The 13,438-nt window shown below is 36.0% G+C and overlaps 3 protein-coding genes and 1 long non-coding RNA gene across 7 annotated transcripts in view; 1 reads left to right on the forward strand and 3 right to left on the reverse strand.

The window, feature by feature from the left end:
• Nucleotides 1–13,438, reverse strand: part of LOC123719014 (WD repeat-containing protein 7-like) — a 135,169-nt gene that overhangs the window by 65,377 nt on the left and 56,354 nt on the right. The gene's annotated exons all lie outside the window — the stretch shown is intronic.
• On the forward strand, nucleotides 2,314–4,261 carry LOC123719020 (cuticle protein 1-like). Its single transcript, XM_045676116.1, has 2 exons — nucleotides 2,314–2,373; nucleotides 3,554–4,261. The coding sequence occupies exons 1-2, from the start codon at nucleotides 2,362–2,364 to the stop codon at nucleotides 3,989–3,991; spliced, it is 450 nt and encodes a 149-aa protein (XP_045532072.1). The 5' UTR covers nucleotides 2,314–2,361; the 3' UTR covers nucleotides 3,992–4,261.
• LOC123719029 lies at nucleotides 6,668–7,587 on the reverse strand. The gene is made up of 2 exons (XR_006755092.1): nucleotides 7,208–7,587; nucleotides 6,668–7,130 (listed from the first exon to the last, which is right to left on the reverse strand). It is a non-coding gene; the product is annotated as an uncharacterized LOC123719029 (long non-coding RNA).
• On the reverse strand, nucleotides 8,328–10,262 carry LOC123719017. Its single transcript, XM_045676113.1, has 3 exons — nucleotides 10,159–10,262; nucleotides 9,053–9,520; nucleotides 8,328–8,487 (listed from the first exon to the last, which is right to left on the reverse strand). Exons 1-3 carry the CDS (start codon nucleotides 10,178–10,180, stop codon nucleotides 8,345–8,347), a joined length of 633 nt encoding a protein of 210 aa, XP_045532069.1. The 5' UTR covers nucleotides 10,181–10,262; the 3' UTR covers nucleotides 8,328–8,344.

The following is a 13,438-nucleotide window of genomic DNA, read 5'->3' on the forward strand; positions in this document are numbered from 1 at the left end:
ACGACTCCTTCCTACTTTTATAGCGGGTTTATGTCCCGCGGGATAAACAGTTTAAAAAGAAATTAGATTTTAAGTAACAAAATATAATTTAAAATATATTAATATTGCACCTTTGCAGATATTGATGTCTTCTATAAAACTGTAGTTCACTGCTCTGAAGGCAAGTTTCCTCAGCATATAGGAATCTATTATTAACACCTGAACACCATCGTAATTATATATAAGCCTATGTTCATCATTCTAATAGTGGAAGAATTATGCTGTAGTTTTGGAAAGCAAATAATCAAATATTTCCTCTTTATAATAAAGAATGATTATATATACAAAGATATAAGTTAAGATTAAATAAATAATAAACCAGCGCTACAACCTTCTTAGGTCATGGCCTCAGATTTTTGTATCTGTTTCATGATTTGTATGAATGTAATATATAAGTAGGCACAAGCAGTCCATTTTTAGGTTCTAAGTTAAGCCAGATTCCTCACGATGTTTTCCTTCGTACGAGCGAGTGTTAATTGCGCATTAAAAGTCCATTGGAGCACAACAACTTCTACGACAACAGGGATGAGAGTCGCACGCTGAAACCGCTTTTTTTTTAATTAGGTGAAAATGTGCTTACGCAGCCCCGCGCCTCGTATGTCGGGCTGTGGGCTAGGTTAAAACAAAGCCAGCTGCTATTCAAAGAGGTAGCAAGACCATGGTAGGCAATGGGTAGGCCCATTAAAAGCACGTTAGCTCTTCACGGCCTCTCGGGGACGCTCGGGGTTCGCCAAGGTACACTACCCCAGAGCGCTGAAGCCACTAGGTCAACACTGCTCTTGTGTACGTAATCGTTAACTGATAAGAATATTTAAATAATGTAGAACACCTTGAATATATTATGTTACTCAAATTAATAGTACAACTATTTGCATTACAATATTTTAATTATACTTATAGTCAACATAATGAGATTATATTCCAAGGTTGCGTCTGCTCTGCAGATATTGATGGAACAATATCGAAAGGTAACAAAAAAGTCAGCCATAGTGTAGATATTGGAAGCACGGGAAGTTGGACGACCTCGACAATTCCCGACAAAAAAATATTCACAATTCAAAACGAGGTCACGTGACAATAGAAACTCTTTAATATACTTAAAACATTTTAACCAATTTAAAAACAGAGTCACAACCAACGCCCAATTTCTAAAGTCACCCTTTAAACAGTCCATAGGGACTTGAAGCACTCTTTTTCCATATTTAAATATGATATATTCAAAACTGGAATCAGTTTAGTATCGAGTTTAATGGAACTATATGTGTTCTGTGCATTATTTACTGAGTTGATAGGTGAAAAAAGGTTTTACTAAGACTTATCTGTATATAGCTTTACAAGATGCTGTAGAGTAAACAAACTTTATTAAAAATCTGTATTTGCATAATATAAGAATGTTTGGCATGTGGCATGACCCGCTTAAAGAAGTCAAAAATTTAAAATATCAATTAGGTTCTTTCAGTAATAATATAATAATTCATTGTTGTACCTTAAAATTAATTTTGTTCTACACTACACATTGCACCTATGAGTGTTAATATTGCATACTATAACGGACTATCCGTTGTTGCATCGCCAGCGTTCAAACGCACGGTTTTGTAACCGATTCTAATTCATAAATATACATACATCTTTGATTGGTAGAGAAATTCCTATGTGTAATTATATTTTTGTTATATCTCTTTACATATTCTATAATTACAATGGGGTTAGAATATGTTTATATTGTCTATACTATTTAATGTCAGTTACCAACAAAATTAATAAATCGAATGTTTTGTTAAATATAGCACAAAGACCTTGCCACGCCCGCTTTACAAATTTAAATTTAATACTGGAATATTTTTTCGTAATTCTCGCTCAATATATTTCATAATTTAAAATTTAAAAATCGAATCTTATTAAAACTAATAAAAAACCTCTCCACACCCACACACACACATACTCAGTTAAATTTAAAAATCGAATTTCAACCCATTTTCCCTTAATTCTTGCTTTAAATTTAAAAATAGAACATTTCTACTCATATTACAAAATTCACTGCCAATTCACAATTTAAAAACCGAACATCAAAACTACTTGCTGTTACCAAGCTTACAGAAGAAATACGATACATTAATCACACATAGATTATAAACATATTTTTTTACGGTCGCTCCACATAATGTCATTCAAAAACCCTGCCCTTTTTAAAACTTGTAAATAGAGCCTTTAAACTTGATTTCCGCAAACTTCCCAACTCAGCAACTTTCCTTCGCGTATAAAAGGCCGTGTAGGCATTCTGTTTGCATTCAGTAGCTCAGTAGCAGTCAATAGAAGTGCAACATGAGATTCCTGGTAAGACCACCTTATCAGTTGTTATCAAAACCGTCTTCAAATAACATACACATCCTTTTGATTAGTATATATATATACACATATATATATATATAGGTATAATACTATCTTTATCATTTTTTTTTTCATTCAAAATGCGATAATATTGTTTTAATTTAATAGCTGAGAGAGGCTTAGTTAAATATTGACATTTGCACGCTCGATGTACAGTACATGGTGAACATTTTAATAGCTGTGAATGACTTCTCGTGTAATAATCGAGATGCGTAATGGTTTGGGTGGAAAACCATAAATAAAATCATTATGTCCCAATCCCCGCTCCTAACAGCTGGAAATCATACCGCGATTATCTAGGTGAAACATTAATCGGTTCGGTAACAAAAATCCGCAAAGCCATATAGACAATTGTCTTACTGACATATATATGTACTAATGTTATAACACATTGCGCAAGTACTCGTTCAATGTAACTTGCTTGGAATACCAATGCGTGGCCAAGGTTCTGGGACTGATCGCGAAATTTTAGACCATGAAAGTAATATGCTTAAAGATTAATAAGAGCAGTGTTGGCCTAGTGGCTTCAGCGTGGGACACTCATCCCTGAGGTCGTAGGTTCGATCCCCGGCTGTGCACCAATGGACTTTTTAAAGGAGTAACATTACACTCCCTTTGTGGGAATACAAAATTTACTTGGAGTATCGTTTTTATGTTGCGACTCCATCAATGTAAAATTATAATAATTTGTACAATGTACATAGCGCGTTAAAAATAGAAATCTTTTGTACCTATATGTAGATTGTATTTATTATTTTCACGGACTGCGACCTTCTTTTAAAACAATCTCGCCTTTTACAGACATCGTGCTACCGAATTGCGGGTAACACAGAGCACAGCTAGTATTATTATTAATAAAAGCCTTGGGAAGCCAGCGATTGCCAGTCAATTATAACATTCTTGTATGTGTGTGTACTTCATATCGACCTTCAATACTTTAGTGTCTAAATGATTTACTTGTCACGCGCAACAAAGAAATATCACAATGCATAAATGCCTATATACTCGTACAAAATCCTTTAAAAGACAGTTTTCATTGAAATCTTTTTGGCTTTTTATAATGGATGAATTGAAAAAAAAAGAACACACAGCCATATGATTTCTCACATAACCAACTCGATTTCAGATCGCTTTCGTCGCCCTCATCGGCTATGCCTCAGCTAGCGCCATCCTAGCTCCATTGGTCTACGGCGCCAACGCCGGTGACGTCCAGGCCGCAGCCATCGACGCCACTGTGGCCGCTCAGGACACGGTCCGCGCCATCGGCGAAGGACAGGCCAGAGCAGCTGAAGCCGTCGTCCAACACAACACCGAGGCCGTCCGCCAGGTCGCCGAAACCAACCGCAACCTCCACGAGAACGCTTACTGGGGCAACCTCGCCGCTTCCCAGAACTACGTCGCCGCCGCTCAATCCCAGGTCGCCGCCATTGACGGCGCTGCCGCTGCTGTCCGCGCTGCCCATGCCGGAGCCCCAATTGTTGGTGCTTACGGAATTTCCCCCTACGGAATTGCTGCTCCATACACCGCCTACGGCGCGTACGGTCTCGGCCTCCACGCCTGGTAATCACCGATCCCATGCTAGCGTAATCGCATTACCATTTTGATGCTAGCGTTTTAATATTACCGTTTTGATGCCAGCGTTTGGACATTACCGTTTTCACGCTAGTGTTATTACGGAATCATGTTGGCGTTTTTATGGTAGCATTACGCGTCCAAAGCTTTAATGGTTTTTCAAATTTCCCCGGATTTGCTCAACAAAGGTCTCAAACGTAACTCTCTTTGTAAATAAGTGCGCCATCACTGCCAAAGTGTAAATAAACACACTAAAAACATATGTCATTTTCTTTTACTTAATTCCTTTAACAATGCGACTGCTCTTAACTCTATCTCTCATTTAGTGTTAATTATTACATGGAATTATATTAATTTGGTTCACCTGGTTTAAAAAGAAATTCGATTCTAAGTAACAGAATATAATTTAAAATATATTAATATTGACACTATCACCTTTGCAGATATTGATGTCTGCTATAAAACTGTAGTTCACTGCTCTGAAGGCAAGTTTCCTGAGCATATAGGAATCTATTATTAACACCTGAATACCATCGTAATTATATAAAACCTATGTTCACCATTCTAATGCAATTCTCTATATAAGAATGATAATATATAGAAATATATAAGTGTACATTAAATAAATAATAAATCAGTGGTGCTACAACCTTCTTAGGTCTGGGCCTCAGATTTTAGAATATTACACCGTCAAGATGTCTTCCATCATGGTGAAAGCATTCTTCAAAGCGAATTTGCTTACACGCCGCAGGATGTCAACTGATATGGGTCTCACGTTTTTCCTTATTCTAGGCCCAAAATTTGTAAAAGGAGTACAATTAACTCTTGATTTGAGAAAACCCCATAAAAAAGTTAATTAGGGCTGAGTCGGGAGATATGGGTGGCCACAATATGTCTCCCAAGCGTCTCCCAACATCATAGGCCGTTTTCCGGCTTTTAGTGTATATGCCCACGATCCTAGCTGTGTGGGCTGAGTCCCCATCTTGCTGAAACCATACACCTTTTTTATAACAGGGGGCAGGGCTCACCTGCTGTTAAGTGATACCACCGCCTATAGATACTCACTTGAGAAGCAAGTGCCATCAGCCTTTTAAGAATTGGTACGCAAGTCTTTGAAGTCCCCTTAGTCGACTTGTATCGGAAATACTTCAGTACAGCTGGTTCCACATAGTAGTGGTACAAAAACTGCCTTCAAACGATTAGTTGTGGAAGGGCGAGGTGATACGGGTGGAACTTCGTATTTCGCGTCCATGTCTGCTAGAACTCAGCTCAGGCTGAGCTGGACTCAGGTCTTAATCTGAACAACTCCTCCTGTGATCCAGGATCGAGCAGGCGTTGTCGGCCTTTAAAGATTTAGTATGCTCTTTTCTTGAAGGACCCCTAAATCGAATTGGTTCTGCAATACTTCAGCGGGATCTCTGATGGCCGAAGAAGGGGATCGATCGCCTACCCGCTGGTCTGACCAAATTCAGACAATTATGGGTCTCATGCCTAATGCCCTGATAAGATGATAAAGTGGTGTGGAGGCAGCAAACCAATGTATCGGTTTGGGTTTTACAAGGCACTTCAGTAAAGACTACGAAGTAGAACGAGCTCATACGTAATAGCTTTAATAAAAAAACGGATAGCGATTATTTACATAACTGGACGTTTTAATTACTTTTTGATATAATATTATATTTTTTTAGCATTTGAACGCATTGTGAACAGCTAGGTTAGTAAGACAGTTATTTTAATTAATTAAAATCAGATATTTGCTGGATTTACTGTTTCGTAGCTAAAATCTTATTAAACCAAGTCTGGTTTCTTCGAACACATAGCATATTTATGAACAGGAGGTTATCGAGCAGGCGGGCCTTTGAATATAGTGACAACTGCCTGTTGACACCTGCAACGTCGGGGGCTAACGCGTGTGTTGCTGACCTTCCAGGGAATGGTACTCTCTTTCTTTTCTCTCAAGTTGTTTTATGTTTGTTCAGTTGGAGATACATGTCTTCCAAGGTGAACTATTAAAAATAATGGAAAGAAAAATTCAATCCAAAATGTTAATCTCTTCAACTGTAATTAAAGTTTGACAAATAACGTATTTGAAGATTTCGACAAAATATCCACAATATTCAGTCTGTCAGTATCGACAAATATTTACGCGAAGAAATTTATGAAAAGAAACAAATCAAGGCAGATTGCAGTTATGTGAAAATTAGCTTCCCAGTTTTTCCCAACCAATAAAAGTGCTTCAAAGAGCGTACCAATTATTTTAAGGCCTATAACGCACTCGCGAGCCCTCTAGCAATAAGAATGTTCATGGGCGGCGGCATCCATAAGATCATATTAGCCTCCTTACAAACTTTTCTATATAAAAAAATAAGTATTGCTCTTGTAAATAAATATTTATTTATTATTGTATTACTTTCATTCAAGTGCACTGAGACAATCCGAGTTGGCCTAGTTCAGCGTGCGACTCTCATCCCTGAGATCGTAGAACCCCAGCCACCAATGGACTGTCTGTGCACATTTAAAACTCGCTCGTACGAAGGAAAAGATCGTGAGGAAATCGGCTTGCCTTAGACCCAACACGACGGAGTGACACAGGAGACAGATCACCTATTTGCCTATTAGATTGACAAATCATGAAACAGAAATCTAAGGCTCACAGTCAAAAAAGATGTAACGCCACTCATGTATTTATTACTTTCACAGCAAGTTCAGCTAACACGACATTGATTGGCTGATTTTATTAATTTCAAAACATCAATTCCAAGGAAACGGTCTGTCAAAAGGCCAATTTTGGAACGGCTTCCCACAATTTTTACAATCCTCCTTGTACACATCGAAATTCGTTGTAAACGTCCCGTTCCGCGTTTCAAATTTTACAATGGATCCCTGGGAGACATTAATCTGTGTGTTACCTATTCTAATTTCAAATCTGTTGCCTTTAGGTCTCGGTTTTTTCTTTTGTTTCTTTTTTATCTTTGGTTTTTTACTTTTATTTCCGTTTCCTTTTAAAAGATGATTACCAAATATTTTTGTAAATTCGTCCCTCGCTGCAACTTCGTATGGTCGGACATAATCTATTTCTTCGGATAATATATTTGTTAGTGAATATAGCGTTGGTATAGGTATAAACATGGCTACAAAAATAAATTTTCCTTTCATAAATACTCGTTAAATCAACGTTATTATTTTAAATTTGAACACTTGAACTTACCAAATAAAAAAAGGATATTCATGTTAGTTAGTTATTATCAACGCTCTATTGCTAGAACAGCCTTAAAAATAATCATTCAAAGTGGTAATTGATTAGAGAAATCGATTAAAAAAACAACAACGAACAAAACGAAAAATCTAATATAGAAAAGTGATGATTGATTGAAAATCTCTGAAAGTACAATTAATTTCCACCGCTCCCGTCTATTTAAAAATAAAATTAACCAGTGGCGCTACACGCAAGAGGGTAGACGATTTCCCCCAAGTAATAGGTGATCAGCCTGCCGAGCCTAAAACACCGTCCACTTTTTGTGTCCCTCCAGATGTTTTCCTCTACAGTACGACGGTTAGTTTCGCATATAGGAAATAACCTTTTGACGCACCGCCGTTCGAACCTCTGGGTTGATGGCTTACATTCAAGGCGCTAGATAAACACTAGGTGATGTGCAGTTAATGGGCCTGGCGTGGTTCCTACCAGTTACCATTCTACACCCTATGAAAGATGGGACATTAGCTCTAGGACTCATTTCTGAACCTCCATTGCCATTTTAAGTTGTAAACGCTCATAAATCTATGGCAGAAAATGAAACTTCACGCAGCCCGATCGCAACCAGCTGAATGAGATAACCTCATCCTGCTACACTCATTGAGTGAACCTCCTACGGCAGACTTGATCTGGTCAGCCCAACGCGTAGGTGACCTTCCGCGCGCTCTAGTGCCTTCCACCTTCCCCTGGACGACAAGGCGTTCTATGGGCATTTAATACGCGCATTTAAATTCAGTTAAGGGAACCATGTATACCCTGGCCACAAAAAGTCTGCTGAAACTATCAGCTTATTGTAAAAAAAAAGCAATTGACCTGAGACCCAGACCTAAAATGGTTGTAGCGCCAGATAAAAAAGCTGTTCAAGTAATCAGAGGTGGTTTTTGGAATTGTGGTTTGTTTTAAAATCACAGAGAAGACGAAATCCAAATAATACCACGTTGTCCAGGGAAACAGGATCGAAGCACTACAATACCTTGGTAGCTTCATTCTTTCTTTCTATGGTTTATCCGAAGGTGTATGTGTAAAACTATACAATAGGTGAACAATTTTTTATAATATATACAAAAATAAAATGTTTGGTAAAATCATGATTTATTTAAAGTTAAAAACACTAAATATCCCAAGATCCAATAACCTTTTAAGCAATGGAACTTCCTCAGAACCATCTTCATCCTTGGGAGGTGGTGTATTAGCGGGTTCTTGTTGATGATTGATTTCTACCGTTACTTTATAAACTAAAAGCGAAAAGCAAATAAAATATTAAAATATTTGCTGTACTCAGCTGTTCCACCATTAACTCTGTAAACACCATGTTCTATAGCGCTAAGCTTTCAGTAAATAGATTTTTAAATTAAGAACATTTTGTAAGACGTGAAGATTTTGATGATTACTATAAAATTACTGTATCTGTATGTAAAAAAGTACTGAATCATTATTTCACACTTCAAACTTTTTTATAGTCTATGGCCTATGTTCATCAGAGATATGGTACGATTTCAATAGTGAATGAATCTTTCTAATCAGTCCTGTAGTTTTGGAGTCTCTTCAATAAAACCCTTCATCATTGAAATATCAGTATGACCGTTTAAACTAGACACAAAGTGACAGTGTTTGGTTTTAAATGAATTCATTCATTAGAACGATTTAATAGATGATATTATATATATTACACTTATAGCCTAGCAAAAGTATTTCATATGTTGCTTGTTACTGAAAAGGTAGGTATATCATATAGAGGCGCGTGCGTAAGTTCGCGTGCTGGTTGTGCCTAATTTCAGTTACTATAGAAAAAGCTTTTACCGTATCGTGTCTCCTCCGTTGTTGTTTTTAGTTTATTCTTTTTGGTGGTAGCTGGCTTTGTTGGCTTTGGCGGCTTTAGCTTTCGTCCCCTTCTCTTGCGTTTAGATAGATGTACCGATTTAAATCCCTTTAGAGGATCAGAAAATGGAAACTCATTTAGTGCGGCGTTTAAACTCAAAAATCTATTTGCTTCATTAATGCTCTTTCGATTATCATGATTGTTTAGTCCATCTTTATAAGATTCTACTGAGGAAATAATACTTTCATCTTTATCATAAACATTTATAGCATTATCTTTATCTTCAATGTTAAGTCGTAATATATCTGGTCTAACCAGTACCACGTCGTCAATATACTTCCGTTCCGAATCTGTGTGTCGTTCCTGATATCCTGGTAATATTCCTTTACATGGTACATTCTTTACACCTTCATTTGAGCTTTTTATGTGTTGACATTTTACTACTAATACTGAAACATTGGGCCAATTTATAAGATTATTTCTAGATTTAACTTCACTGTCACAACATCGTTCTTTAGATCGTATTTGCTGTGTCAATGTCAAAATTTAAGTCATATAATAATAAAAACTTTAATCATGCCAGAAATATTGACATCATCAATTTCGACACTACCGAGCCACTGTGTTCAGAGTTCAATCACAATTATTATGTGGTACATGCACATTTTTCATAAACAACAGCGTGCTACTCTCATTCCTGAAGTCATAGAAACCCGGCTGTGCACCAATGGACTTTATGTGCACATTCAACACTCGCTCGTACGAAGGAAAACATCGTGAGGAATCTGGCTTAACTTATACCCAACAAACCGACGGCGTGTGTTAGGCACAGGAGGCTGATCACCTACTTGTCTATTACATTCATACAAATCATATGAATGATGTAGCGCCACTGATTTATTTATATTTTATTTAAGTACGATTACTTTTAGTATTCCTAGTCTTCCTTTTTCCTACCTAACCAGAGAATTGATGATTTTATTTTAATTAACCACAACCGTAAAGTGTTTAAAAAGCCTTATAATTATTAATACACTTAGTCGAAGAAAAGGACATATAAAGTAAATAATTGCGAAATAAACCTCACCAAGCAATAAAACAGGCAGCATCTGTAAATGAATGCGATTAAAATGCGGAAAAATTGATTTGATCTCAATCAACCAACCATGTTAATGTGTTAAGTGGAGTAATTAATCAAATAATTTGTCATGGGTTATTCTTGTAATAAAATAAAATTAGGACATATTTATGAAAGGAACGATCATTTTAGGGCTTTGGTTTAACCTACCAAACATACTTTTGTGTTGTATTTTATTATCCAATAATTATTCATGTATTCATGTATTTATTTGCATTCCATACTGTTACAAAAGATGTTTATGAGGCTTAAAGCTAGGTACAATATTATGGACCCTGTTAGGGCACAGCAAAAGAAGGCATTACAAAACCTATAAAACATAGCTAATAGCAACACAATAAAAAATAGCACATAAAACTTCACACTCCAGGCTAGTACCAATTACATAGAATAACTTTTTTTTTATTTAATTTTGAATATTTAGGGATTAATAATCATGAAATTAAGCTATATTTTTATCTTCTAGGTACTCATTAACGCTATAATAACATTTACGTATAAGAAGTTTTTTTAGTTTGTTTGTAAATATATGTATCTTTTTTTCATTTCTTAGCGTCTCGGGTAGTTTATTATAAATTTTGATTGACATGACTAGTGGGCTTGATGCATGTATTTGTAATCGGGAAGATGGTAGGTTTAGGCGTTTTCTGTGTCGAAGTGTATATCTTGTCTGGATGTCTTCGCGTTTGGTGTAAAATTCTTTGTGTGTATGGGCAAATTGACAGATTTCCAATATGTATAATGAGGGTAGAGTGATAATGTTTAGTTTTATGATATGTGGTTTGCAGCTGTCTGTTTGTTCTATGTTAACTATGATCCGAATCAACTTTTTTTGAGTTGTGAATAGTGCTGGTGCGTCGGTGCTATTGCCCCACATTATTACACCGTAGTTTAGCCATGCATGCGCATAGGCGTAGTAGGTGGTTAGAGCGGTTTTCAGGTCCGTAGTCTTTCTAATTTCCCGGAAAGCATATAAAAATTTTGATAGTTTTGATTTTATTTTTTGTATGTGTGATTTCCAGTTATGTTTGTGTCTATTGTTATACCTAGTAATGAAAATTCGTTAACTTGTTCTATTGTGTGGTTGTTAATTAGACACCTAAGAGCAGTGTTGGACTAGTGGCTTCAGCGTGCCACTCTTAACTTTAAGGATTCGATACCCGGATGTGAAATAATAGACTTTCTATGTTCGCATATAACATTCGCTCGAACGGTGAACGAAAACATGGAGAGGAAACCGGGTTTCCTTAGACTCAAAAATTCGATGGCGTATCGGGCACAGACGGCCGATCACCTACCTACTTGCCTATTATACATTAACATTTATAAGAAAAACAGCTTTTGAAGACTTTACTCGAGCTTTGGAGAACTTCATTGCTGCTTTTAATATTCAGATTTATTGGTAAACTGACTCTCAGCTCTGAGGATTGCATGTTCTAGACGAAATTATCATGATTCCTGTGAATCAAATCATTCTGCATTCATAAATCTGTTGTAAAAATTGCTAGAACCATAAATTTAAAAAGTTTCCGCTAAAAGGCGCTAATTTATATAATTATACAAATTATTATATTAAACTATGGTGTGTGAAAATGTTTTGACAATTGAAACATCATTCGTAGAGGTCCTTGACACTTTCCAACAAATACATCGTTACATTACTTTTTTTAAATAACTTTATTAATATGGGTAACTAAGTTCATTTATGAATGTCAACAGAAAATATGATAAATTGATTCTAAATTACTATCAGTTTGCAAGTCAAGGGCGTACAGCCTATAAGAAGACCTGGAACGAAACTCTCCGCCACTTTTTTTAATCGCCAAGTTTTGAGTCATTCAAATTGTTTGAACTGGAGCAAATCAATTCAATCAACCAAAGATTAGAATCATTTAAATAATCGTCAAATAAAAAGCTTTATTGAATAAGTTACGTTTAACGAGAGTATTGCATTTAAACAGTGAAAATTCTCTGAACTATATCATAAACAGCTAACATAAATTATATATTAAGCAATTATACGAAAGATAAAGCTAAAAATGTAATACATAATATACAAAAAAGTTACAACATTACTCCCGAATAGATGGCGATCACTGTCATTTTCGCAGCATTTATTTTAATTTTACTTTTATTGATACTCTACCACACACAACATGCACTACCGTATGTTAACGTAATAAGCACTCCCATATGTACGGGAGAAATGCGTTTGTATGAAATTATTAATTTATACAAAGGCACTCTGTTTTGCAGGCATTGCAGGAAGCAGGTGTTGTTCAGATTAATTTGAACATAGAACTTATATTTTAAATAATTGATACTCTACCACACACAACATGCACTACCGTATGTTAACGTAATAAGCACTCCCATATGTACGGGAGAAATGCGTTTGTTTTACTATTATGAAATTATTAATTTATACAAAGGCACTCTGTTTTGCAGGCATTGCAGGAAGCAGGTGTTGTTCAGATTAATTTGAACATAGAACTTATATTTTAAATAATTGATACTCTACCACACACAACATGCACTACCGTATATTAACGTAATAAGCACTCCCATATGTACGGGAGAAATGCGTTTGTTTTACTATTATGAAATTATTAATTTATACAAAGGCACTCTGTTTTGCAGGCATTGCAGGAAGCAGGTGGTGTTCAGATTAATTTGAACATAGAACTTATATTTTAAATAATTGATACTCTACCACACACAACATGCACTACCGTATATTAACGTAATAAGCACTCCCATATGTACGGGAGAAATGCGTTTGTTTTACTATTATGAAATTATTAATTTATACAAAGGCACTCTGTTTTGCAGGCATTGCAGGAAGCAGGTGGTGTTCAGATTAATTTGAACATAGAACTTATATTTTACTTTTATTGATACTCTACCACACACAACATGCACTACCGTATGTTAACGTAATAAGCACTCCCATATGTACGGGAGAAATGCGTTTGTTTTACTATTATGAAATTATTAATTTATACAAAGGCACTCTGTTTTGCAGGCATTGCAGGAAGCAGGTGGTGTTCAGATTAATTTGAACATAGAACTTATATTTTATATAATTGATACTCTACCACACACAACATGCACTACCGTATGTTAACGTAATAAGCACTCCCATATGTACGGGAGAAATGCGTTTGTTTTACTATTATGAAATTATTAATTTATACAAAGGCACTCTGTTTTGCAGGCATTGCAGGAA

The sequence above is a fragment of the Pieris brassicae genome, chromosome Z, assembly GCF_905147105.1.
Source record: "Pieris brassicae chromosome Z, ilPieBrab1.1, whole genome shotgun sequence".
Taxonomy (NCBI): Eukaryota; Metazoa; Arthropoda; class Insecta; order Lepidoptera; family Pieridae; genus Pieris; species Pieris brassicae.

Bases quoted from the DNA above. Each gene is read 5' to 3' on its own strand.
- LOC123719017 (XM_045676113.1), bottom strand. From the start codon at position 10,180: ATGCTGCCTGTTTTATTGCTTG. The intron at 9,521-10,158 runs GTGAGGTTTATT...CCAATGTTTCAG, and splicing joins GCTGCCTGTTTTATTGCTTG to TATTAGTAGTAAAATGTCAA. The intron at 8,488-9,052 runs GTAAAAGCTTTT...TTTCGCTTTTAG, and splicing joins AACGGAGGAGACACGATACG to TTTATAAAGTAACGGTAGAA.